General features: G+C 45.1%; 1 protein-coding gene across 1 annotated transcript in view; it reads left to right on the top strand.

The window, feature by feature from the left end:
- Window positions 1-1,837: 1,837 nt before the first annotated feature.
- The window catches only part of F13A1 (coagulation factor XIII A chain), a 134,938-nt gene continuing 111,356 nt past the window's right edge, over window positions 1,838-25,419 (top strand). The window contains exons 1-4 of the mRNA XM_067751911.1: window positions 1,838-1,970; window positions 2,174-2,250; window positions 4,108-4,255; window positions 12,776-12,964. Of these exons, the coding sequence (XP_067608012.1) occupies window positions 4,126-4,255; window positions 12,776-12,964 (319 nt within the window). The 5' untranslated portion in view covers window positions 1,838-1,970; window positions 2,174-2,250; window positions 4,108-4,125. The remainder of the gene's footprint in view (window positions 1,971-2,173; window positions 2,251-4,107; window positions 4,256-12,775; window positions 12,965-25,419) is intronic.

The following is a 25,419-nucleotide window of genomic DNA, read 5'->3' as shown; positions in this document are numbered from 1 at the left end:
CGTTAAATTCCCTCTTTTAAAAATACCTCAAGTCATTTTTGTTTTCCTAGCTGAACACCAGCTGCTACATTCCTTAAATACATACCCTGTGCCACCTCCATGCCAAGCAAATGATGTTCAGAGACAAGACACCTTAGATCTGAGTCTATGCACCCAGCTGCCCCTGCAGAGGTCACATTTTCTCGCCCAGCAAAGGCTCACCGTATGGTCAGAAAACTCTGTGCTGATTTCTAAGACCCAGGACTGTGGGCAAAGGGTCTGTAATGTGGGTGGGCTTCAACCACCCATGCTACGGCGTGGTGCCCTCGGACACTCTCTTACTGACACTATTTGTTGGGCAAGAGAAAGCCATCGTGTGCTTGACTCTCCTCGGCTGGTGGTTTGGTAGAGTTAGAAAGTTAACCAGCACGTATGCATGTTCGCACAATAATCAGTGAGTCTCAGGCCAAAAGGGTCACTGTGGTAGTGGTTTTGAGGGTAGCAAGCCTGTCCCAAAGGCACAACACAGCCAGGAATCCCAGGGGGACCTGGCAACTGTGTAACCTGATCTGGAGGGTGTAGGGCTGACCACGTGGGCAAGGGTAGCTAGGAATCCAGGACACTCCTGGTCCAGGATTTTAGGGAAGATTGTATATCTCATCTTAGACATGATGAGCAAGTTATCATTGGGCCATGCCAAGTGACGATGGCTGGTAGGCAGTTAGAGAGGGGACTCTGAAGCTCTGGAAAGATTATGACTAAAGACCTAGATGTGGGAGAAGTCAGGATGGAAACTGAAATCATGGCGGTTGCTGAAATCATCAAGGGAGGCTGTGTAGCCTATGGAGGAACTCCAGAGAGCGCATCTCTCAGAGGCCCAGGGGAAAGACCTTCAAGGCGAGGGTGGGCAACAGAGTTCAGCGCCTCCAAAGGTTAAGTAGATGGGAACTGGATCCTGTCCTTTGGATCTAGCAACGGCCATGGATGACCCTGAACTACAGTTTCCGTAGAATGATGGGGGCAGAAGCTTGCAACGAAGAGGGGAGAGAAGGAACGATAGCTGGGGGATGTGGGTTGAGCAAGGGTTTCTTAAAATACTACAGAGACTTGAAGTTGAATACATGCTGATGGGAGGGAACTGCTAGAGACAGCGAGCCTGAAGGTACAGGAGGGAGAGTGGAGAAGCCGCACAGCAAGGCCCTGAAGAAGGTGACAGGGAACACAGGCAAAGGGGGGACACAGCACACTTGGCCATGGACAAGGTGGGAACCTTTCTACTGTAGTAATAAGAAGAAACAGGGAAAAGATGTGTAAGTTTGCAGGCGAGTGCATAGATTTGGTAGCAAAAAACTGAGAGAATTCTTAAACAGTGGCATCGTTTTTTTCCCTAGTAAATTAGATCAAGTGACAGGGTCAGAAATACGGAGACAGTAAAGAAGGTTAGAGATAGCCACGACTGGAAATGGGAGTCTATAGAGATACAAAGACTCAGAGGAAAAGAAAGTATGGAAAATTTTAGAAGGAAATTTTTCTTTTCTTTTTCTTCTATTATTTGAAAAGAAACCAAAATGGTTTTCAGAAAAAAAAAAGTCATCTTCTAATTTTTGTAACACTCTTAAAGGTATTTACTCATCTTGCCTCCAGCTGGGCGTCCCCCCACCCCCACCCCGGGCAGGAAATCTTGTGGTTAGATGGTGGCGAGGCTCTGTGGATGGTTCAGGAATGTAGCCCAAACCCCTCAGCTTCATTTACCCAACAAGGACAGGTTCCTTGCTGTGCATGGCCACAGCTGTCTGTAACTTGTCTGTAGGAGGGCAGACCCTCCCTCCTGCCAAGCCGCACCAGCCGCCCTCGGAATCCTGGAGGGCGAAAACATTCCCTTGTGCAGGAAGACCCCTCCTTCCCAGCCTTCTGACCAAAGTGGGAGAGGGGAAGGGGGCGGAGTCTGCCGGCCACTGCAGGGAACTCTGCCCGGGGCTCCCAGCCACCAGGTTGGAAACTGGGAGAAAGGGGGGCCGGGGGGCGGGGGTCATGCCGGAATAACAGCAGCATGGCTGGGTGACCAGCAAGTCCCAGAGACGCTGCTGCTTCGCCAGCCTTCGAGAAGGGGGAGGAGAAAACGCTGCGGGATGGGGGGAGGAAGGGGGGGGGGTCCTTAGGAAGTTATTTAAGAGCTAAGTTTCCTGTCGTTTAGCCTGTGTCCTTTGGAGGGAGTACTCCAGAGACGCCCAGAGCCAGCCTGCGCTGGGACACCTCGGGAGGGGACCGCAGGTAAGCAGCCGCCCCTTCTGCCGGGGCATCTCGCAGCCCTGCGTCCACCTCCTGCCCCTGGGTTTCCCGGGCCGATCCGTCAGTTGGTGCCCGGAGTGCGGGGGAGCGGGTATCGGAAGCAGCCCCAGCGGTCCAGTTCCGTTTCGCCCCCTTACTCCGCATCTACCCAGCCCCACTTCCGAGCAGGCCTTCTCTCAGGCATCCCACGAAGCTTCCCTAAAGGCGCTGCTGCCTGAAAAGGGGCACCTGGGGTGCTCCCCCAAAGGACAGCCCCACCCCTTTCTTCAGGGGAGCGGACTATGGAGAGAGAATGCAGAAGGTTGCAGAGGGGGGCAGGCAGGGCCAGGTAAGAACACCTGCTTGGCTGGCACTGCGAGTGGTCCAGCTCCACTCTCCATCGCTGGCACCCCATCCCCCCAGCCGCAGGCAGCCGAACTGGAGCACCTGCCCCAGCCCAGACCTGACAAGAAGGGGGCGCTTCTGCCCACCTGCGCTCACCCAGCCTGGCCTGCACCCGGGCAGCACCTGGGGCGCCCCAGTCTCTGCTTTAATGGTTCTCTCTCCCAGCGGGCCACCGCACTGCTCTGTCCAAACATTCCCCTCCGCTAGCAGCCCTGCAGCCCACCCCAGCCACTCCCCACCAGAGGAAGGCTTTTTCCTGCCTTCTCTCTATCCGTAACCCTTCTCTCTCCCCTCCCCCCACCCCTTAACCCGCCAGAGCCTGTAAATCTGACCGCAGGTATTTCTGGATACCCACCCAGACTTTACACTTCCAAACGCTACTGTCTGCTTCCAAGCCCCAGTGCCTTAGGAAGGGGCTCCAGCTGTGCTCCATTTTTGCTCCACACATTTCTGGGACAGTCTAATCCCCTCGCCTCTGTAAGGGCTACTTCTCATCTTCTGAGGGTGCGGAAAACAGCCGAAGAAACAGAGTCGTGACTGGGTAATCCAGGTGATCAAGGGGAAAGCTTCATTGGAGCCAGAAACAAGGTCTCCCTTCATCTGGTCTGTTGGTCAACAAGACCCCGACGGGGATTAAACGGGTTGTTTGTCCACACAAACTCCAAAGGAAGGGGAAGCAGGCGTGGAGCAAGGGCAGTGTTAGCTGACCCAGTAAGTTTAGCGAGCGGGCTATTTACAGCCCTATTTAATATTGCAGTGGCCTCTGCCTCACCTACCCAAAATCTCCCCTCCCTTGTCCTGCCTCCTGTGGTCCTGACTCCAAGGCAGCGACCACCTTCTCACACCCTACCGAGCGAGTTCACTTAAGAATCTTGGTGGGCTCATCCGTACCCCGCCTAGACTGGAAGCTTTCAATTCAAGCATCCTCCTGTTTTGTTTTCCGATGTACCCCAAGTGCCCAGAACGCATGGGGGGGCTCGATAAATATTGGCTGAATTAACTTGCAGACATGAATGCTTGAGAGGATGTCACTGATCTGGACATGGGTTTATGAGTTTATTCTTAGAGTGACGTAAGCCTCATAAGTCTATATAAAATGGGCAGAGGTACCTGCATAGGATAGCAAACGTTTCTTTCAAGAGATTGCCTTTAGGGGAAATGAGAAAAAGACCCTGCTTTCCAAAATCTTTTACGTTTTTCATTTCTTCAAATAAGCCCTCTTTCTTCTGCTTTCCATATGTTTTGACAAACACGAAATCTCCCCGAGATCCTTGGGGAACCGTAGTCCATCATTAGACTCATCCTTCCTGCCACGTCTCAGGGTTCATTTATGCGAAACTCAAAATGTGCTGCTCTAGAGTCGCCACAGACAGACGTGTCTCCCTGTTTCTGAGTCCTTGTCACAAATGCAACTGGCTTCACCTTCCTTTCCGCGCCTCCTTTTCTCCCCCCAAGGAGCCTGTGAGGCTGAGAATGTCGGAGTCCTCGGGGGCCACCTTTGGAGGCAGGAGAGCCATCCCCCCCAACACCTCCAACGCATCAGAGAATGATCCCCCCACCATGGAGCTTCATGGGCTGGTGCCCCGGGGCTTCAACCTGCAAGGTACAGTCACCTCCTGGGCCGCCACGGCCGGCCTTCCCTGCGGGTGCTGGCCCGGCACCCTCTGTCTCCACCGAGCTCCCACAAACACTGGTCCACGACCAGTCTCTGGCTTTAAAGAAAGGGCCTCCCAAACCCTCTTATGAGTGATAAAAGCACCAAAGGCCAGGATTCCTGTCCCAGTTCTGCCACATAATGGCTTTGTAATCTCAAGGAAGTCACCTCTGCAAAACAAGGGCATTAGCGGAGTCCTCTTCCAGCCCCACTGTTTTATTTTTAAGAATGTTCTCTAGCTGGAAGTTTCCACTTCCAAAACACTGTGGCTTTTGTGATCGTCTAGCTCACACCTCCTTCCTGCCCCATCCCCGCATCCATCGCTGTGAGTCTCAGAGCTGGTGAGAGATGTTGGACCCTGACGGTAATGGAGATGGAAGCCCTCTGCTTCTCTCCAGAGCAGGCTGGGGGGCAGGTGAGGCGAGCTGCTTCCCCTGCTCTTGTCTCCGCCCATCCGGAGGGACCTGCTCTGGGAGCAGCCGCCAGCCGCTGACCTCCACTCAGCCCTGTCAGCTGTGACGGGACCCAGTTACCAGCAGTGGCTTGGTGACACAGACACCGCTCCCTTGGGCCATGGCAGGGACATTCAGACTCACGGCCCTGAACGGCATCCAGCGGGAGCACATTTTGTCAGTTGCACACATGCACCCAAACCCACTTTTGCTCCTGAGGGGCTCTGTGTGCTTTCACTGGGGGGTAAACACCCACTTGTAGGGGTAGGTGCCCACGATCACCCTGTGTGTGTGGTTAATCTGCCTTGTCCGAAAGAGACCAGAGGTTGAAAGCAAAGGGAAAGGACAATGTGGATTACGAACAAACCCAGAAAGTCAGAGAACAGCCTGGGTCTGGTGGGCAAGTTTGATTGTGTTAGTATCATGTCTGGACGGTGTGACATCCAATTGTGAAGACAGAGAGATATCCAGTACCACCCGTGGGGTACCATCCAAACTGGGAGCAGGGGGCTCACGGAACTTAAGGGCATCTTCGGTTGAGTCGAGGGACCAAGACAAGGTGTGAACTTGGAGTTCCGAGCTCTGTCCCTACTAGCTGCTGCACTCTCTAAAACGCCACCATTAGAACCACAGAAATGAGTTTTAAAGGACTTGCTAGTCAACTCATCTAAATCCCCATGTTATAGGCTGGGAAATGGAAACCAATGTAAGCACTTGGTGTTCACTCCTTCACTTCTCAGTCTAGGAGTCTTCCTCCCTCCCTTCCTCCCTCCCTCCCTCCCTCCCTCCCTCCCTCCCTCCCTCCCTCCCTCCCTTCCTTCCTTCCTTCTTTCTTTTTAAATGCAAATAAAATTGGAAAGTGTACAGATGTCAAATTACCAAGCAAGTTATCTTGGTGTATTCAGTTTTCTAGCAAAATTCCCCTCTAGCAGAGAAGACTCTGGGACCCAGGAGAGGGAGGCAAAGTGCTGGAAGAAGTGCGGGGGGAGCAGAAAGAGAAAGGGGCACAGGGGAAATGGGAGGCAGCACTGAGGCAGTGAGGTGTAGCAAAGTGTCCCCTGGTCCAGGACTCAAGAGACCCGGGGTCCTGTCCCACATCTGCCATTTGCTCACCCTGGGACCCCCAGAAAGTCATGTAAGTGTTCTGAGCCTCAGTTTCCCCATCAGCAAAATGGGAGCAATACCTACTCCACAGTTGCCGTGAGGATCGAATGACCAGTGGCTGTGAGAACACCCAATCAATGCATGCTCATTGATTCAGAATGTGCAGCTTATCATACCTCTGCAAGGTCAGGAACCCACCCAAGGGAACCTTGATTCTAAGGGGGATATGTGCAAGCCTGCAGCCCCCATAGAATTAAAATGAACCAGAATGTTGCCAGTAAGAAAACTGCCAAAGAACTTGAGCAGGGAGGACACTTTCTAAACCCGGGTACTGGTTTCTTGGTTACTTATTTTTCGGAGGCAGAGGTGGGGAGTTAGTTTGAACTGAATTGTTTTGAAAGATCAGTCATTATTTGCTTGGCAGTCATATGTGTCCACAATCCAAGTGACATTCTGGGGTACTTAATACAGGCCCTGGCATAGGAATGTGTGTCCAGTGAAAAATCAATCCCTTGAGAAATTAATGACTCATCAGCCCTAGAGTCATTGTAACCTTATTATTATTAACAGGTTCCAGGTTTCTTAAACACGCATCCTTTTCGTAGTTCTCATACAGATGAGCTAAGTGCTACATGCTCTGAAGATAGGACCTCTGAACCCAGGAAGTATAGCAGTAAGGCCCCGATGACTAGAACAGAAGAAAAAGAGCACTGTCTTGATCAAGGAGGTCCGTTTCCCAGTTATCCTTCGCATTTCAAATCTCTGTTTAATTGTACTAAAAGTGGGTGTCCTGGGACTAAGTCTTTCAAGTTGTCCCCAAGTCCCTGCTAAGACCTAATCACGTGGGTTTAAGTGCCGTCTTCTTGCAGTTTCCTCAGTGGCCACTAGTGGAGGGCTTGTACCTCGTGATCTTGCCTGAGGATGACTGCCTCCAGGATAACAAAGCCCTAAGACAAACTCCACATTTGTTACATGGAAGCTTTCCAAAGTGTCCCGTTAGCATGCGACTCTTGTGAAATTGACTGAGAAGGGCAGAGAGGCAAGAGAGGGAAAATGCCAGATTTTTCGCTTTGAACAGTCTTGTGGCAATCGATGTATATAATATATATTGAGCGTGTGTAATACCTTTAATTCACAACTTCAGTGACTATTTGGTTAAGAATTACTTTTGCCTGTATTTCAAAATGTACAAACGTACATAAGGTCCCTCCCATGTGGCAGCATGAGATTTAAGAAACATTGAGATATTTGAGGTGACGGTGGAACCCCGGAGATGGGACCAGCCAGTCCATGGAGGTGTTTGATGTCCTCCTGTGTTTTTAGGGATCCTTAATGCCCCCTTTGAACTCAATTGTAGCCGAGAAAAATATCTGAAAATCCCCTCAGATTGTTTGGATTTGCATCCATCTCTAATGTTTTGCATGCTCATTTGGTGTTTCTGAAAATCTCTCTAGAGCCTTCCAGGTCTGGAAGGTTATTTTAGCAGGAGATGTTCCGGAAGATAACCTTATATTCTTGGGCTGGTTTGACTCTGTGTTATTAACAGTAGGTGATCAATTTGCAGTAGTAATTATAATACTCACTTGGCAGGTCTAATGCAATTTGAATTCAAACTGGAAAGCAAGCTAGATCTATAAAAAAAATCAAATGCAAGTGGGATCTAGTATTTTTCAGGGTAATGGGGTCTGTGCCTTTCTGATCGTCTCCTCCCTCCCATGACTCCGCGTCAGAACAAAATCAACTAACTGACTAGTTAGTCATCCATCTCGCCTTTGTGCAGAGTAAACCTCTCTGGATTCGAGGTTATTGAAAGAATAAAACAGGCCTTCAATGTATGATTAAGAAACGATGTTGTATAGAACCAGTTCACACTTTCCACTTGATTTGTGGGAAAATGTTTAATGATTGTGTCGGGAACGATACCAATCTTTCTCTGGGGACACAAAAATGAACAAGTCAATACCTGGCCTCAAGCAACTGTCCACCTAGTAGATGAAACAAACAAAGAAAAGGAATGACCAGTGGTGTCGGTGGAGTGGGAAAGAAGACGAGGAAGGTTTCGTAAACACAGGACACCTGAGTTAGGTCTTAGACGATAGGTAGGCGTGCCCCAGGCAGACAAGTGCCTGGAAGGGCATTTCTAGCAGAGAGCACAGTGTGTGTCAAGTAGTGAGGACAAGAGAGGGGAGATGAGCCTGAGAAAAGTAAGCAGGGATCACATCCTAACAGGCCTTGAAGACCTTACCTTTCCTCCTGCAGATACGGGGGACTTGCAAAGGATTCTAAATGGCAAATGACAGAATCAGAATTATGTTTATAAAAATAATAGTGAGGAGAAAATGGAGAGAAGGAGACACGTTTGGAGGCTGTTGAGATACTTCCGGCTAGAGGAGAAATAGACCAATAGAGAAATAGAAATATAGAGGGATTTTAGTCCCTGGAGAAGGTGTCAGACTCATTTCTCTCTTTCTAGCTTCCGCTGAGCATTTCTTATACAGAGTACAGGATATTTTAATAGCAACAGTTGAAAACAATAAGCTGTTTAAGAAAATGTTTTTAATGATTCAAATTAATGAAAGTTTAAAATTCTGGGTGTCCAAAAGGAATATGAGAAAGGAAACTTCACCCTGTTGTTTTCACAATAAACAGAGCTACCTCCTCATGGACAGTATTTACACCTATAGTTTGGTAATAATATTACCAAAGATTGCATAGAGATCTCAGTTCACTAGGGAATTCCTAGGATATGAACCTAAACATTTAGCTTATTTAAAGGTTCCATCTGTGACAGGTATAATCATTCTCTGAAGAATATCTTTACCAGCTAAGGTGAAAATAATCCACTTTTAATCCACTTTTTTCATATTAGGGGAAGGGTAGGAAGACAGGGAGGCAGCTGGCTCATGAGGAGAGATTTTTTCTTTAGCAGTCTATTTTCTGATGTTTTGGAATTAAGCTAAATTGCGTTAGGTAGACTTTTGAAAGCTGTCACTTTGAAAGAGCAGGCTGCCAAGTTTCCATCTACAATATCTCTCTCAAAACCAAAAAAAAAAAAAAAAAAGTAGCTTAGCAGTGAGCTACTCTGTTCTGTTCTGTTCTGTGAGGAACTGGGCTTGGACAGGGAGAAGCAAATTCCTTTCCTGTTTGTGGCGAATGGAGCCTAGGTGATGAGAAGGCTCTTTCAACCTAAACTACGTCTTGTTAAGGCAGTGCGCCAGGACCAGGGCATTCACTCCCTACAGGCAGACTGGACGCTCCCCACCCCTCACCTGGAATTCCAGCACTGCCCCCGCCCAATCCGTTTTCCCCTCTGTCACTGGAAGAAGCAGTTTACGTTTGCACAGGCACAAATCTAACCATGTCCGTTTGCTCTTTCAGATTCTTCACTGGATCCCTAATGCAATTAGAGTCCACGTTCCCTAACACGGTCTGCAAGGCCTGCAGGAGCAGCTCCTGCCTTCCCTTCCACTGTGGTCCCACTGCTACGCTCTGGCCAGCCAATCACCTTTCAGCTTTTAAAGTAAACCACGCACTCTCTCTCCTCAGTCTTCACTCATCCTCCCCTCTTCCCCACCTCTCTTTTTACCTGGAAAACTTGCTCAGCTTCCTGACCCCTGCTTATACCTCACTTCCTCCAGAAAGCTTCCTTAATCACCCCCCCCAATCTGGGTTAGGGGCTCCTAGCCAGAAACCCTCCCCTACTCAGACTCCTATACTTCCTTTGTCAGGGTGTTCATGACACTATATCATAACTACCTGTTCACTCTTCAGTATCCACCACTGTGCAATTACTTAAGTTGCATTTATTTGGTGGTGCCCTAATCAACATCTACATCCATGTCTTTATGGCAACATAAAATAGCACACTTATGAAATTGCTGGAGGACAGGAAATTAGGGAGGATGTTAATATAGTGAATATATACTTAGGGTCTAAAGTTATCTTAAGAATTCAGAGCAATTAACCAAATACAACAGGACGAAATTTAATGTGAATACATGTAAGGCCTTAAAACTGAGCTAAAAAGAAAAAAACAGTTGCATTGATAGAAATGGCTGAATAACAACATGAGAAAATGACTTCTAGGGGTCTGGACTGAGTTTTAGTCCACTACTGGTAGAAGTGACATCAGAATGTATTTTTAAGCATTTTGCTTCATCAGATGCTTAATGTAGATCAACAATAAGAGTATCCAGGGCTTCCCTGGTGGTGCAGTGGTTGAGAGTCTGCCTGCCGATGCAGGGGACACGGGTTCGTGCCCCGGTCCGGGAAGATCCCACATGCCGCGGAGCGGCTGGGCCCGTGAGCCAATGGCCGCTGAGCCTGCGCGTCCAGAGCCTGTGCTCCGTAGCGGGAGAGGCCACAACAGTGAGAGGCCCACGTACCGGAAAAAAAAAAAAAAAAGAGTATTCAAAACACTAATGGTATCTTGGATTGAAATCATAGAAATATACTATTTATTTTGAAAGATTCAGTGGTCTCATTGGTTTTCATTGGAAAAACCATAACCAGAGTAATGTACTTAATTCTAGGAAAAACGCTATAAGAGAGAAATACGTAAAATGGAATATGTATATTTCAGAACACAGTGATGGGTAGAAGTTCTGGAAATAATTTCTTAAAGAACAGTTGAAGATGTGGAGAATGTTTTACTCAGAGAAACCCTAACAGTAGTCTTCATATACCAAAAGAGTGCCAGATGAAATGAATAGAACTTATTCTATATTTACGCAGAAGTTGGAACCAGGATCTATGGTTAGAAAAATTACAGGGAAAAAGATGCCAGTTCATCTTATAAGGATTTTTCAAATAATTGGGTGGTTTAAAAATGGCCTGTTTGCTTTATAAGATAGTGGGTTCCCAGTTCAGATGGAGGCTAAAAGCCTAAGTATTAGGATTTTCATGGAGATGTTTCGTGCAATACATAGCAGGTCTACCAGATGGTCCAGAAAGTACCTTTGCCCTCTGAGATTCTGTGACAGTGCAGTATCAGTATATTCCTTCCATTGGTGCTGATGAATGGAGAGCTGATTAAACCCTTTTCTGAGGAGTTAGGTTTTTAGACATTTTTAAAAAATAAAACAAAACATTATTAAAAGTCATGGTGCTAAGAAAGAGGGCCAGATGAGTTGATTACTAAGGCTCTTCTCAGTTGGGACGTTTATGATTCTCCAGCTCTTTCTGAAGCTGGTTTAGCACTGGGGAGTGTGACCTTAATAAGACCAGAGAACTTAGGAGGAAGGCAGCTTGGAAGAGAGAGCTATAGAAATAAACCTCTTCACATCACAGCATAATGGAAGGAAATTGCCCTTCAGGGGACCATGTACTACAGGGTTCTGAGATGAAGCAAAAATAAAATTGCATCTTGCACTTTCTGTTTGCTACAATGTTGCCGTCAGGATAGTCCATTGAGCACCATGTAAGAAGTGGCACCATGGCAGTTCATAGTCAGCAAGCTCAAAGGAAGCCTCTGGTCCCACTGTGCACCAGGAATAGAGTCAGACCCATTGCGCTGTTAGGTCATTGAATCTTCGTAGAAATTCTCAAGATATTAGTATCTTCATTTTAAAGGTGAGAAAACTCAGCTTCTGAGAGGCAACATCCCTTACCTAAGTAATTATGAGACCTGAGATTCAAACTCAGGATTACCTGGACTTTGAATTCATCAAGGGTGTTGCAGGGACTCCTAGACTTTAGACCTATAGAGTACCTTAATGAACGCAATTTCTCCATTTTGCCTATGAGAAAAAATGAGGCCAGAGAGCACCAGGGGTCCTGCACAGGATTCCTGTGTAAAAGCAGAGGAAATCCCTGAGCCCTTTCAGGGTGAAGCCCCAGCTCTCTATGTACACTGAGTTCACAGCCATGAGGACAAACCATGCAGCAGTCAAGGTCAGGAAAAGGGAGGGAAGGCAAGAGGCCAGTGCACACCCGCCACCTCGCCCAGCATTCTCTCTCCAGTGCCCCTTTAGAACTCCAAATGCATACACAGAAATCTGTCTTTAGACTAGATCTTCTAAACTGTAGACGGGTAGTTAGAGTTACCTTCACATTCAGTGATCATTTGCAGAGGGAATGGGAAAAAAGCAAGAGGAGATCTAACTTTTATCAGTGCTATCGTGTCTCAGGTAAATATATAACTGACACTTACACTCCCGATTCCAAAAATCAGAGGAAAAGCCTGTAGATTTCGGCGTCACATCAGGGTTTGCTTCCAGATTGGCTGTTTAGTAGCCAGGGAAATTGAGTCTTGTTTCAGCCTGTGCAAAGTGGAAACAATCCTACCTACCTCATAGGAATGCTGGTATCCTTCCTCCATGCCTGTTCCCTCTGTTTCCTGCCTTTGAAGGACAAGATCTATTTTTAGAATTAAAGAAGGGGGCTGTGGGTTGACCTTTCCTGAAGTAAGAGGAGAATTTTGGACTGATGATCAACTTTGTCCTTAGAACATCCCTTGCAGGCTTTGTCAGATTTGATTCCTCCCTTTTTAAAGCTGAGAAAATTGAAGTGGCATCCCCTGCCTATCCCAACGTGTGGAGGCTGTAGTCATCGTGGGAAGCACCTGACATAACGTAAACCAACGTGAGACTTGGAAGTGAAGCCTTGAACTCAGGTGCTCGTTCCTCTGTATCTAGACCTATTGATAGGCATTATCAACACAGCTTTATTATCCCAAAGTGAGTGCCGTGTGGTCTGAGATGAGATCAGAAGGGGAAAATGCTTTTAAAAAAATCTCCTTTGAAAACAAGGCTGTCACAAGAGACTGGCTCCCAAATCTACCAGCCCCCTGTATAGCGTTTTATCTAATAAACCTTACTACCTTGCGTCTTCAGGAAAATAGTCTTGTTTTTCGAGTTTGTGTTTAAACCAAAGTTACTCAATGGTTTCTCTTGATTGTTTTCTTTGTGTATAGACTACCTTAATGTTACGGGTGTTCACCTGTTCAAGGAGAGATGGGACAGCAACAAAGTGGATCACCACACCGACAAATACAGCAACAACAAGCTGATTGTACGTAGAGGACAGTCTTTCTACATCCAGATCGACTTCAATCGTCCCTATAACCCTAGAAGGGACCTCTTCAGGGTGGAATATGTCATTGGTGAGTGCCATGTGCAAGCCCTATTCATGACAGTCATGATACCATGGGTCATAATGGAGGAAGGGTAAGGTATAGTTGCGTTATTTCCTGGAATCATGCTTTAACAGTTGGCTGGAGCTGGGATTACATCCAACCCCTGGACCACTCTATGCTCTAAGATGGGTCTGATATAATGTCGAACATCAACATATTATTTGCCTAATCAGGAAAAATCTGGTATAAATAAAAATGAATACAATTGGCATAAAATGTTAATGTGTACGTAGAGAAACGCATACAGGGCTGATATATGTGTAATTTAATAAGGTTTTTAGAAAGCAATTTGGTATATCTGTTATATTAGAAATACATATGAGCTTTGACCTAGCAATTCCAGTCTTAAAAATCTATACCAATGATATCTAAAATCCACTTTTAAAAAGTGGGTATTATTTACTGCAGCATTGTGTATGGTGACAAATAAAACCCTAAAAGTAAAGAACTCTCAATAGTGGAATGGTTGAAAATACTGTGATATAGTCACGTAATGGGTTGTGAATTTGACCCATGCCAGATGACTTTAAGAGAGGTAGTGGGTGAGAAAACAAAACGTAGAAGGGTGTACATAAGACCTTCTATACATGTGTGTGTAAATGTACATGTGCGTAGATCAATACTGTGAGTTCAGAAAAGAATATGAAGCACACACACTGGTGTTGATACGGGTTCCATGTTGGAAATACCGCCAAAATAAAGGCAAGAGAAGCAAAAGGAAAGGGAACCAAGCAAGAAAGGGAGAAAAAAAAGTGACCATGATATGATTATATGGAGGCATCTATGTAAAATCATTGACCTGTGGGAATAAATATAAAGAAATTAAATGTAATAAAATTAAAACTAAAAATACTTCCTTGGGAAAAAAAATCTATGGCCACCGATCACTTGAGGAACATGGTTTGTGCTTACTTGAATTTACAATGCAAATTTGTATATAAATGTGGGAAAATTAGTTGAAGACAGAATAGAAGGGGGAGAGGAGAAAAGAGATCCCTGAGAGTCAGAATAAACAACATCAGTGCAGTGCTTGGGTTCTACACAGAATTGTTTGTTATCCCAGTTGTGCGAAAAGAAAAGGGAAAACGAAATTACTGTTCCTGTGTGTTAGGCAAAGCGAAATAACTCCAATTTAATTTAGGGAGCAGACTCTTATTGTTAATATTTTTTAATAATGGGTACTTCCAGTGAGAGAAGAATCCACAGATAATTTTTTAAACAATATTTTAAAATATGATGAAAATTTATTTTTATTTCTTTCCCCAAGTTCATTTCTCTTTCTTTTGTATATATGTGTGTGTGTGTGCATGCTTGTTTGGACTAGATATGATTAAAATGTCCTTGACACATTTTTAGTAAAAGGATCACTCCATGCATTTCAGTAAATACCTGTAGTTTTGTTCCAACTTAATGGGAATTTTTACCTTCACCTTTATAGCCAAATATTTCGGGCAGTGAGAAGAGGACGGGGAAGCTTTGTCCCTGAACTGGACTTGGCTGAGGTCTCAGATCTTCTCCCACACCCGTTCATAAAATAACTAGAATAATGAAAGTCTTAGGAAGAATAAGATGAATGTCTTAGATTGGGTTTCCAGGAAACAAACTCTGAGAAGGAGATTTGTGTGGAATGAGTTTACTGGGGAGCACTCTCAGGGTCAACATCAGTGTGGGAGTGAAGGGATCAGTGTTGGGCAGAGAGTGGGGTTGAACTCCAATGAACAAATGTTTCAGTGGATCCCATGGTGAGCTCTAGAGCTGGATTGTATCTTTAGAGTTGTGCAGTCTTGGGGCAAGGGCATGGGTCATTTATACTCTAGCATTGATGGTCATTGGCTACAAGCTACCCCCAGGGAGGGAAAAATTAGTGTAGTTGGGTCTCCATGGCTGAGGGTAAACGCATGAAAGCAGTTCAATGAGAGCTGTGAGCCCCCAGCGTTCCCAGCATCGGGGCAAGGATGCATCTGTCCTAAACACAAAAGGTCTGGGTAGCAGACCACGGAATCCACTACAGTAAGCATTTAAAGTCTTCTCTTTTTATAAAAAGACATTTTTATAAAATGTCTTTTGTGCCTTCAGCAAAAAGGTGGGGGAGGGAAAGCATAGCAAATTTGCCTTTGAGATAAAAAAATCTATGTATTTTAAAAAACAGCATATCTCATAAAACTCAATGTCACCCCCCACCCCACAATCCAATCAAAAATGGCAGAAGACTTGAATAGCCATTTTTCCAAAGAAGATATACAGACTGCCAACAGGTACATGAAAAGATGCTCAACGCCCCTAGTTATTAGAGATATGCAGATCAAAACCAAAGTGAGGCATTATCTCACACCTGTCAGAATGGCTAACAGCAAACATCTACAAATAACAAATGTTGAAGAGGATGTGGAGAAAAGGGGACCCTCCTACACTGTTGGTGAGAGTGTAAATTGGTATAGCCACTATGGAAAATAGTACGGAGTTTCCTTAAAAAAAAAAACAAAAAACCTAAAAATAGAACTACCATGTGATCCAGCAATTCCACTCCTGAGTATATATCTTTAAAGAACCCCAAAGCACTAATTAGAAAAGATAAACACACCCTAGTGCTCATAGCAGGACTGTTTACAATAGCTAAGACATGGAAGCAACCCAAATGCCCATCAACAGATGATTGGATTAAGAAGATGTGGTATATACAAACAATGGAATATTAGCCATAAAACAATGAAATACTACCATTTGCAGCTACATGGGTGGACCTAGAGAATATTATGCTAATGAAATAAATCAGACAGAGAAAGACAAATACTATATGATATCATTTTATATGCAGAATCTAAAAAAGAATACAAATGAATGTATATACAAAACAGAAACAGACTCACGGACATAGAAAAAAACTTGTGGTTACCAAAGGGGAGAAAGAAGGGGGAAGAGACAAACCAGGGGTATGGGATTAACAGATACAAATTACTATATATAAAATAGATAAGCAAACAAGGTTCTACTGTATAGCAGAGGGAATTATACCCATTATCATGTAATAACATTTAATGGAGTATAATCTGCAAAAATACTGAATCACTATGCTGTACACCTGAAACTAACACAATATTGTAGGTTGACTCTACTTCAATCTTTAAAAAACGTAATTGCTCTAATGAGAAGAGGTAACTGTCGAATGTGAACTGGAAATGAAATTCAGTGCAAATGTTTGGATATGTGGGTGTACCTCAGTTTCAAGAAACCTAGAATGTGAAAAAGTGATTTAAAAAACAGAAAAGAGAATACTTTGTAAAAAAATAAAGGACACATAAAAGTCTCTTCAAATATTTATTTTAGGGTGTTTATAACACGGTTAGATTGATCAACAAAGATCAGTTTACGCGCTACTTTTAAAGAATGTAACTATTGAATAGAGAGACCTATCGTCATATTAAAAATATGGAGAAAATAACCACACTTACTTGCTTCCAGTCTGCATTTCTTTGTTATTGTTCTTTTGTCTTTCCCTGTGACTTTATATAAGATGAGCTGGGATGTCTTAATACCCTGGAGTTTTCTTCTGTGGCTGTCCTCAGAACCTAGGGTCATGGGACTTATTTATATGTGATTCTGCCTTCAAATCAAGCTTCTTTCTTTTTAAATATTCAAGTAAATAGCCTCTCGGGTGGTCCCAGATTTAACCATCGTACACTGGGTTCTCGGAGCAGAGAATGTGAACAGGGAGCTGCTGGCTTTCCTCTGCCAGGGCCTCACTAGCTTGTGCTGCAGACGCTCTCAGCGCTTTGATAACCGCGTTCATTAGTTGCTGGCCGTGCACTGCTATCTCTGTGAGTTATGTGGGAGGTGTTAATGAACTTGAGGAGGTGGGTGTGACTAGAAAATGTGCCTGGTCATCTGTGGGGCCTTTTCTCTCTTTCCACCCCTGAGCCTGCAGCCGTGACAAATCATGGAAGGCATGGGGCAGAGCGTTAATTACAGGTTTCCTTAACCCATAGCTGGGGCTGTGAAAACCTAGAACAGCTTGTGGTGTTAATTTGCTGTTACTTTAGCATGGGCTCCCTACTTGTGTGATACTTCTTTGAGGCAGTCATTCCAAGGAAAGAATTTGCAGCTATCTTCCTTACCAGCTCTCCCTGCTCAAAACAACAGACTTCCCCTACCCAGTGAGCTCTCCAGAGTGGCTGCAGGGTTCTTGGGCAAGTTCCTTTCTCCCTGGAGTCCCATTACGGGAGCACAGGGATGTCGAGGCCAGCACCTCAGACATTCTCTTGATCTTTTTCCTCAGTCCCTCAATGGCTCCCACGGTGCCAGGTTCATATTTCTGGGTACCTCAGAAAGAAGAGGGGAAGGATGGTATCAGCAAAGCCTGCCCCTCTCATCAGAAGAGCAAAGTTTTCCCAGAAGCCCCAGCAAACTATTGATGTCTCACTTGTTACCCTTACCTGTAAGAGGAGCTGTGAAAGTAGTTCGTTTTTCCAGTCTCCTCAGAGAGGGCCAAGGGGAGCTAAGCATGGATGCTGGTAGACACCCAGTGGTGTGTGCTGGAAGTCCCTTCCAGCTGTGCAAACCTGGGAGTCCAAAAGTGCAGGCTTTTCTGAGCACAATGATGGAGGTCATTCATGGGTACAGTCATCACATGCCCAAGCATTAATAGGACCACAGCAACTGCATATATTCTGCATTATTAACCCCATTAAGACACTGAAATGGCCTCAAGACTTCAATATTTCTATTTCACCTATTTCTTGAGTAGTGTCTATCTAGAGCCAGCTGGGGTGTCAGACTGCTGTGTATTCAGGATGGGAGTGACATGAACGATTCTTATTTAGAGGGTTTGAGACTGGAGAGAAGGTGCTCAAAGGAGAGAGGGTGAGAGCCTGGATTCAGGCAGTGGTTGTAGAGATGGAGAGGAGAGGTGGAATTTGAGAAACGTTTAGGAGAGAAAACTCTACTGGACTTGTGACTGGTAGTCTTCATGGAGTTACTGGGAGGAGAGTCAGCCACAGCTCCCAGGTTGCTGGCTTGTGTGCTGCCAGCACTCCCAGATGAGATAAGGAATGGAGGGAATTCAGGAGAGAAAGACTGAATGTGGGAAGTGATAATGACGCTAGTGGTTCCCATTGACAACTCACCTGCTGGCACAGGGTACTGAGCAGAGGTGCCACATGCTGCCCATTTAACTCTTCACACACCCCTCTGGGCATTGGACTGTAGTTATCTCCATCTTTGCAGTGATTAAGGAACTTACGCAAGGTCACGTCTGGAAAGTGCTAGGGCTGTAATTCGAGCCCAGGCATTCTCTCCTAATCACAATCTCCTCTGCCAATGAAACAGTAGTGATATAAATGAGGTTCTATTTGATCCTCTGTGTTTGAAGTACTTGAGGGACTTCCAGGTAAATATGTCCAATAGATGGTCCCATATATCAATCTGAAGCTTAGGGAAGAGGTTTGGGTTGGATATATGGAAATTTGGGTATCATACATACATAGATGGGCAAGATCATTCAGAAAACATAAATCAAGTGAGAAGTGGACGGAGGCTTTAAATCTTGGGGAAAATCAACTTTTAGGGAGTCAGTCCAGGAGCTGACACCCCTGGAGGAGACAAAGACCACGTGATCAGATGAGTAGAGGGGCCATCAGGGAAGGGCAGTACCACTAAATCCAAGAGAATTAGGTGTTTAAAGAGGAAATTGTTTAATCTTTTTGGAAGAGAAGAAAATTTAGATGATATCTGGAGAAGAATGTGAGTAAGAAGAGGGGTATTTTGTCTTGGGTGTCTGTTTTAGGACTGGAGGTACTTGAACTTGTATGTAGGCAGAAGGGAAGAAGCCAGTGGAGGAAGAATCCTGAAGACTCAGGAGAATGCTGGAAAAAATAGAAGCATAGCATCAAGTGGCTTGGATGAGGGGAAGACACAGCAGAAGAAGACTTTATCTTCTGAGGGTGTTGGAAAAGAGGTAGGGTGCGTGTTAGTACATCAGGTGGAGAGGTCGGAAACTGATTATCATGCCTGATGACCTCAACTTTATCAAAGACCTAGGAGGTGAGCAGGTGCTACAGGAGCTTAGGGAGGAAAAGGACCATCTCTCATATCTGAGAGCATCACCCAAATCCTTAAAAACTAAGCACCCCTGTGGACTTATGTTTCAGAAAGTCCAGGCAAAATCACCATCCCTGGCTGTCACAGACACAGCACAGTGTCTCTGCTGACAAATGTCTTGCCCCAAGTCATACAGCTCGAAAGATGTAGAGAAATTTCCTAGCCTATGCTCTTTCCACTATTTTATGCAGGATTTTGATGAAAATGGGCTACCTGTTTCATGATTCTGAAGCAACACCGATACAGGATGTCATTTCAGATTTTTGCTGCTGTGTGTTTGTGCAGCGACGATCAGTGTGTTCATTCTTAAGTGCTTCTGTGAAGTGACTGATAATGGCATCTAAGAATCTAGGACACTGTTACCCAGAGTGTGCTCTCTATGAACACCCGTCATGTGTGATGTTCCTTGAAAAAAAAAGTTCTGTGGTCAAATGTATTTGGGTCATGCTGTGTTTCCTGCCTCTCCTTGGAGAGCTCCAACACACATTAGTATATTAAAGGCTCTGAGGGGGTACAAAGTCAAAAAAAGAATCTTCTTTAGCCTAACTGTCCCAAAATGGTTTGACTGCAAACACTACTCCACCCTATTTTATTGTTATGATACCCTTTAGTAAAAGGCAGAACTCACTCTAGGAAATGCCAAACTACAGTTGCAAATTACCTTTATTCTGCAGAACACTGAGAAGAGTGGATGATGGAATTTGCAAGCATTTGTAGTCAATGTGCTATGGTAACTTAGCATAATATCCGTCTTTTTCTTTTTGACACTTTTTGTGCCAACATTAAAATAACTCTATCAATTTGGCATTTATATTCAGTAACTTTTCAAAAATGATTACTTTCCTTTTTTATATTTATTTTCCAGATTTTTATTTGGCTTCTTTTACCATGAAGCCAGTTTACTTTCCTTTTGAATGTGTTTACTGAGCTTTTATTGATAACCTTGCATGTGCAAAGCACTGCACAGGTATTAAAGTAGTAAGATATGTTTATCCTTTGCCCTCGAAGAGTCTGGAGAGGATAGTCCGAACACTGGAGGTTGAGTTCAATGCCAGCCTCTTGGACAAAACACCTGGAAAGCACGTTGGAGAGAGAGATTGACCATGCGGCTAGCTGGTAGAGACCCCCGGCAAATGCTATTTGAGCTGGGTATCAAAGGATGAGTAGAGGTTGACCCAGTGGAATGGGAAAAAAATGGGAAATGTCAGTGGAGAAAGAAAACTTGGAAGCATATTGACAATCTTGTACACCTAGATAAGGAGTTTAGATGTTATTCTATAAGTAGCCAGGAGCCTCTATGGAAGAGTTTTAAGCAGAGATTTAAAAGATCTAAGTTTTTAATTTTTAGATTACTGTGGCAGGGTAAGGAAGATAAACTGGAAGTCTGAGATTATTGTTGGGGACATAAGTAAGAGACTTGAAATCTTACTGATAGATGACAAGGTAATTGTGTAAGCATCATTATGAATGATTTTTCCTGTAGTAAAATTGGTGGTGTTTTTCTTTGCATAGTCAAATAAGACTCACCTGTAGTAAAGTAATGCACTTTGGTCTGAGGAAGCACAGTATGCTGTAGTGGCTGGCTCTTTGGAGTCATTTCAGGGATGACAGCTCATTTGATAAAAGGGCTGGGAGGTAGTGCAGTGGAGGGGGGATGATTTGGAGTCAGGAAGACCCCAGTCAGCATCCTAGTTCCACCACTTAGAACAGTGGTGGTCTCACTTAACCCCCTCAGTGACTGTTTTCTCACCTGAACAAAAAAGGGATTATAATACTTCCAACAGCTATTCATGGATTATAGGAGATAACATACATGAAAGAACATTTTCATTCTCACAACAAAACTGGGAAGTGGGAGGTTGGAATAAACCTCATTGAAAATCTGGAAAACAAAATTCACAGGGAGTGAATGATTCCCCCAGGATGGTGCAGTGAAGGGGAGGTCGCCTGTCCTTGCCTCCCCACAGACCATCAGAATCTTAGCCCAGTGGCCTGTCCACCTTGGCCCTTTAAAAGAGAACAAATGCATTGTCAAGTAAAAGCATAGAATGAATCCCAGTTACATTGTTTGGTGGATTAATTCATTTGTTCTGCTCTGATCTTCCTGACTGTTCCCCCCGTAAATGGAGACATTTGCTGAGGTCCCAGCCTAGCCAGACTCTTCGAGCAGCTTTCTGTGGGATCAAGCTCTCCATGACTAATATGCCCTCTGTAACGCCCCACCCCATCCTGGGTCTGAAGGGAGGGCAATGGAAGAAGACTGCCCTCTCTCCCCTTTAGGGTTATAGCCCCTAAGGACCTTAGCACCAGCGGGCTTGGGGGAGGCTCTCCAGGGAAGGACTATTACTAAATAAGAAAAGGCTGTCAAAAAGGCCAAGAGGAGACCACTGCTCTCTGTCTTTTCTCTCCTGGCAGCAAGAAAAGATAACAACCACTGAACCTCCAAACAAAACTCTCCCGTGTCTGCAGTATCCATGCTGACAGCTTAATTAGTCAAATAGGAACCCTGGCAAACCACAGACCAAGTTCTGCCCAGAATTACTTGCCCGCAGTTCTAGCTGAAGTGACAGAGGCTGTTTAGTCTCAAAGTAGGAGGGATTGCCAGGCACATTCTAGTGCCAGAGACCTACAAGGAGCCCCCTTTCCCTGCCTTGTGACCCAATCCCATCCTACAGAGCTTGAGTTTCTCAGCAAAGCTCAGTATCCTGAGGGTACCAGAATTGTCAGTGTGCCTCATCACACGTAGTGTGCTCTGGGGAGCACATATAAAGGACAATGGAGGTTGGAATGAGAAAGCTCACAGATTCCTGACTGCCGCCCTCCTTTCTCCCTCTTTTTTATTCCCCGAGTTTGCCTTCACCCTAGCTCCTCTCTCTGTTCTATCTCCATACGTGTGTCTCACATTAACCTCTTTCACTTATTAGAATTCATAACCTTGGCTAACTAGCATCGCATAACTGAAACTGTACTCTCCCAGAACTCGTGATCTGAACTCAGGGATTATAGCGTGTGGGCATCCTCTGGCTTTTCCACATAAATTCTAAGAAGTTCTTGCCGTTTGTGAAGTTGGGGGTGACAGAGGTGGGTGAAAAGAACATTTAATGAAAATGAATGTGTCCACTGTTATCCCTTGGTCTTAAGTCTCCAGGCCGTGAAAAGAGAGAGCAACTGATTGAAATTAAAACCCACTGAAGAAAGGATGAAAGTGGACAAATTATTCATAATCTGTGCCCTCTCGTTACTCCGCGAGCACGTTGTAAGAACCGACGAGGGAACAACTGGAAAGCTCTTGGAACTCCTTAGTGATAGCTGCTCGCTAATAAGATCACCCCATTACCAGGCTTATTTGGAATATTGCAACTGTATAGGAAAGCTAAATGTTTATAGTGTTCCTTAAGGAAGTATAACTTTCATAAAACATTACTATAACAGCAGCTGGAACCGGACAGGTATTAGACAACCATAAGACAGGCTATAAACCGCTGTACCTCTCTTTTACTATCCTTTCCCCCTTTTCTTTCTTCTCATCTCAGCCCTTCTGATCTTTTCTACCCTTTCTTATAATTTCTCTTACTTCCGTTTCTGTCTGTTTCTCTCCTGCTCTTGTTCTCTCTCTCATACATACATACACACAGTCCCATGGATGAACATTTTGATATTTCTCATTTAGTTAGGAGAATAATGCAAATTACCGTCAGGAGGTAGGTACAGCCATTTTTGTATCTGCCTGTAGGTGTTTCCTCAGGCTTCAGGGAGCTGGGCTGGATGCTGTAAATGCTTTGTCGCATCTCTGGCTGAAGCCCAGCTTAGGCATTTAGAGGTTCCTTTGCTGTACTGTTGGATGTGCTTCGGGGAGTCTTGCTGTGGCTTCTTCAGGTTCCTATCTACCTCCTTTCCACTTCTGTTACGGTGCCTTTATAACATCTCATCTCATCTCTGGTCCAGTGAATTTCTGATGCAGAAACCTCTGCTGTGTCTGGCACTATGTGAGATGGGGGATTTAAGACATTATTCATGTCTTTAAAGAGCTTACTATAGTTGGAGTGAGAAGAAGTCCACAAACAGTAGACGAATATCACTATACAGTATATAATCAAGGGCTGAACTGATACAATTACCTACTAGAAATGTGTACTAGAGGCAGGCAGTCACTATGCTGGGCAGTCAGGAGGGACCGAGGTTAGAGTTGAAAGCTAAGGTCTCGGGACAAGGCAAGTGGTCCTTGAGATGGATCCTGAGGAACTGGGAATTTCACAACAGGGATAGGAAGTGTGCACCCTCCAGGCTGGGAGGAAGGCCTTCTTGGAAGTCCAAGAGCTTATTGTTCTGCCGATGTACGCATATTTCTAATGACAAAGGAATCCTTAACTGAATCAAATCTCACAGCTACGTTTGGGGTTTGGGCACCACTCATTCTTGAGGCTCCTGGAGTTTCATGGAAATTGCAGTGGTGTGGGAGACCTACTCTGGCCATCCCATAAAGGATGCGCCCACCTTTTATAGAACGAGTCTTCACTAACTAGGATTCAGAGCTCAGGTTCTCTGCGTGTGTCGGGGTAACATCTGGATTCTCCACGCAGCAAAATCGTCACGCTTCCTAAACAATCCATTTCGTCATGTCAGATTAAAACACGAGCCCTGAAAAACTATCTTTTGTCAAAGATCAGAATCTCATTAACATGATCAAATGCAATTAAGTCACCATTAGTTTTCAAGAACAGTTTAAAGGGGGCTCGATAAATGGTGTAGGTCTCTGTGCTCGTGACAGATCAAGAGAGACTTGGATGATATCCACCCCCTTTATCTATTCATCAGAAATGCCTGTGGGGAGAGTGGAGAGAAGAGATCTATTATCTCTGCTTTCCTGCTAACCTGGAGATGAACAGATTCTCACACTTTGTGAAACGAAATATACTTAAAAAGCAAAGGCTTCAGGGCAGTGATGTGTAGACTGATAATAAGATGGGTTGTAATAAAAACAAATTTTTAATCTCATTCATTCATTCACACATTATGTTCACCAGCCATATGTTGATGAACATCAGATTGTTGCCTGCCAAGCCTATAGCCAGGTAGAGAGGCAAGTGTCTCTACGATGAGACGTGAGAGGTATTCCAGCAACAGCGTGTTGAATTCCTCCATTGTAGTCACTTCTCTGAATTAACACGAAACATCTGAAGCTCCCCTAACAGAATGAAAATGCTCCATGAGGGTAGATAATACTACCCAACTGACCCCCGTTTGTAAGTTTGCACAGCTTGGCTTTGAAGAATAACTCTCCGACACTCTGCAGAGGGCGGTATCCTAAAGAGGTGAGATGCATAGTCCAAGAACAAGTTTTGAGAGAAAAGACGAAAACCCTGGGGAGTCAGACATAGAGAGATGCAGGAGAGGAGGGTACCATGAGTTGAATGAAGATGCCGAGGGTTGTGTTTATATTCAAGGCAAAAACTGAGAGCCAAAGAGGAGAAGTGCCCGGGAGTAACTGCCCAGCATCCAGTTAGGACTGGCTGCTCTGAAAAGCACGCCTCTCTAAACGTTTGTGCATTTAACAGTGTGCATCTGCTCGTTGTTAAAGGTGAAACAATCCAAAGCTTGGTATGTTTCACAGAATCACAGAACAGAAATGTTAGGGTGCTGGAAGGAATCTTAGCCATCACTCTGCCCACTCATTTTATAGATCTGGGAACTACCCATGCCCAACAGAGGGATCAAATCTACTTTCGCCCAAGGCCAGACCAGGGTCTGATGGAGTTCCATGGCTAAGCCTATAGTTTGTCCTCCAAACCAGGACACTTTTGAGAGGGAAGGTGACTAACTAGATGGGATGCTAGGAAAAGAAACATAAGCTGGGCAACCTTGGATAGAATTGTCAAATCAGAGCTGAGGTGAGAGGAAGCTACTAGACAGCTAGAGGAACATACAGGGGAACAGGGAGCAATCTCGTGATGCTAACAGTTGGGATCAGTGTCCAAACAGGGCACAGAAAATCCATTTCAAGAGAAGAAGAGTAACCAAGATCATTGGACTGAGTGGGGTGTAGTGTTGATCTAGCTTTGGAAGTGCAGACTGGGGACAGTGAGCTCATCCAGCATAGGTGAGGTCAAGCAGGAACAGCCATCCAAGATGAGGCAAGGCAAGGGAAGAAGAAGCCGGCACAGAGCTGGAAGCGGGCCCCAGCGAGCCATCAGGGGCACAGTATGGGCACCTCTGCATCTCCTCGCTGCAGGAGCAAAGAGATGCAAGTTACCCGAGGGGACTGAGTAAGAAGGTGACCACCTTTGCCCTCCAGCAGACTAGAGCTAAGCCTCTCTCCTGATCTCTGGTTT

This window comes from Pseudorca crassidens, chromosome 10, assembly GCF_039906515.1.
Source record: "Pseudorca crassidens isolate mPseCra1 chromosome 10, mPseCra1.hap1, whole genome shotgun sequence".
NCBI classification, from domain to species: domain Eukaryota; kingdom Metazoa; phylum Chordata; class Mammalia; order Artiodactyla; family Delphinidae; genus Pseudorca; species Pseudorca crassidens.
The sequence above is the reverse complement of the archived record's forward strand: the minus strand, read 5'-3'. Positions and strand labels throughout refer to the sequence as shown.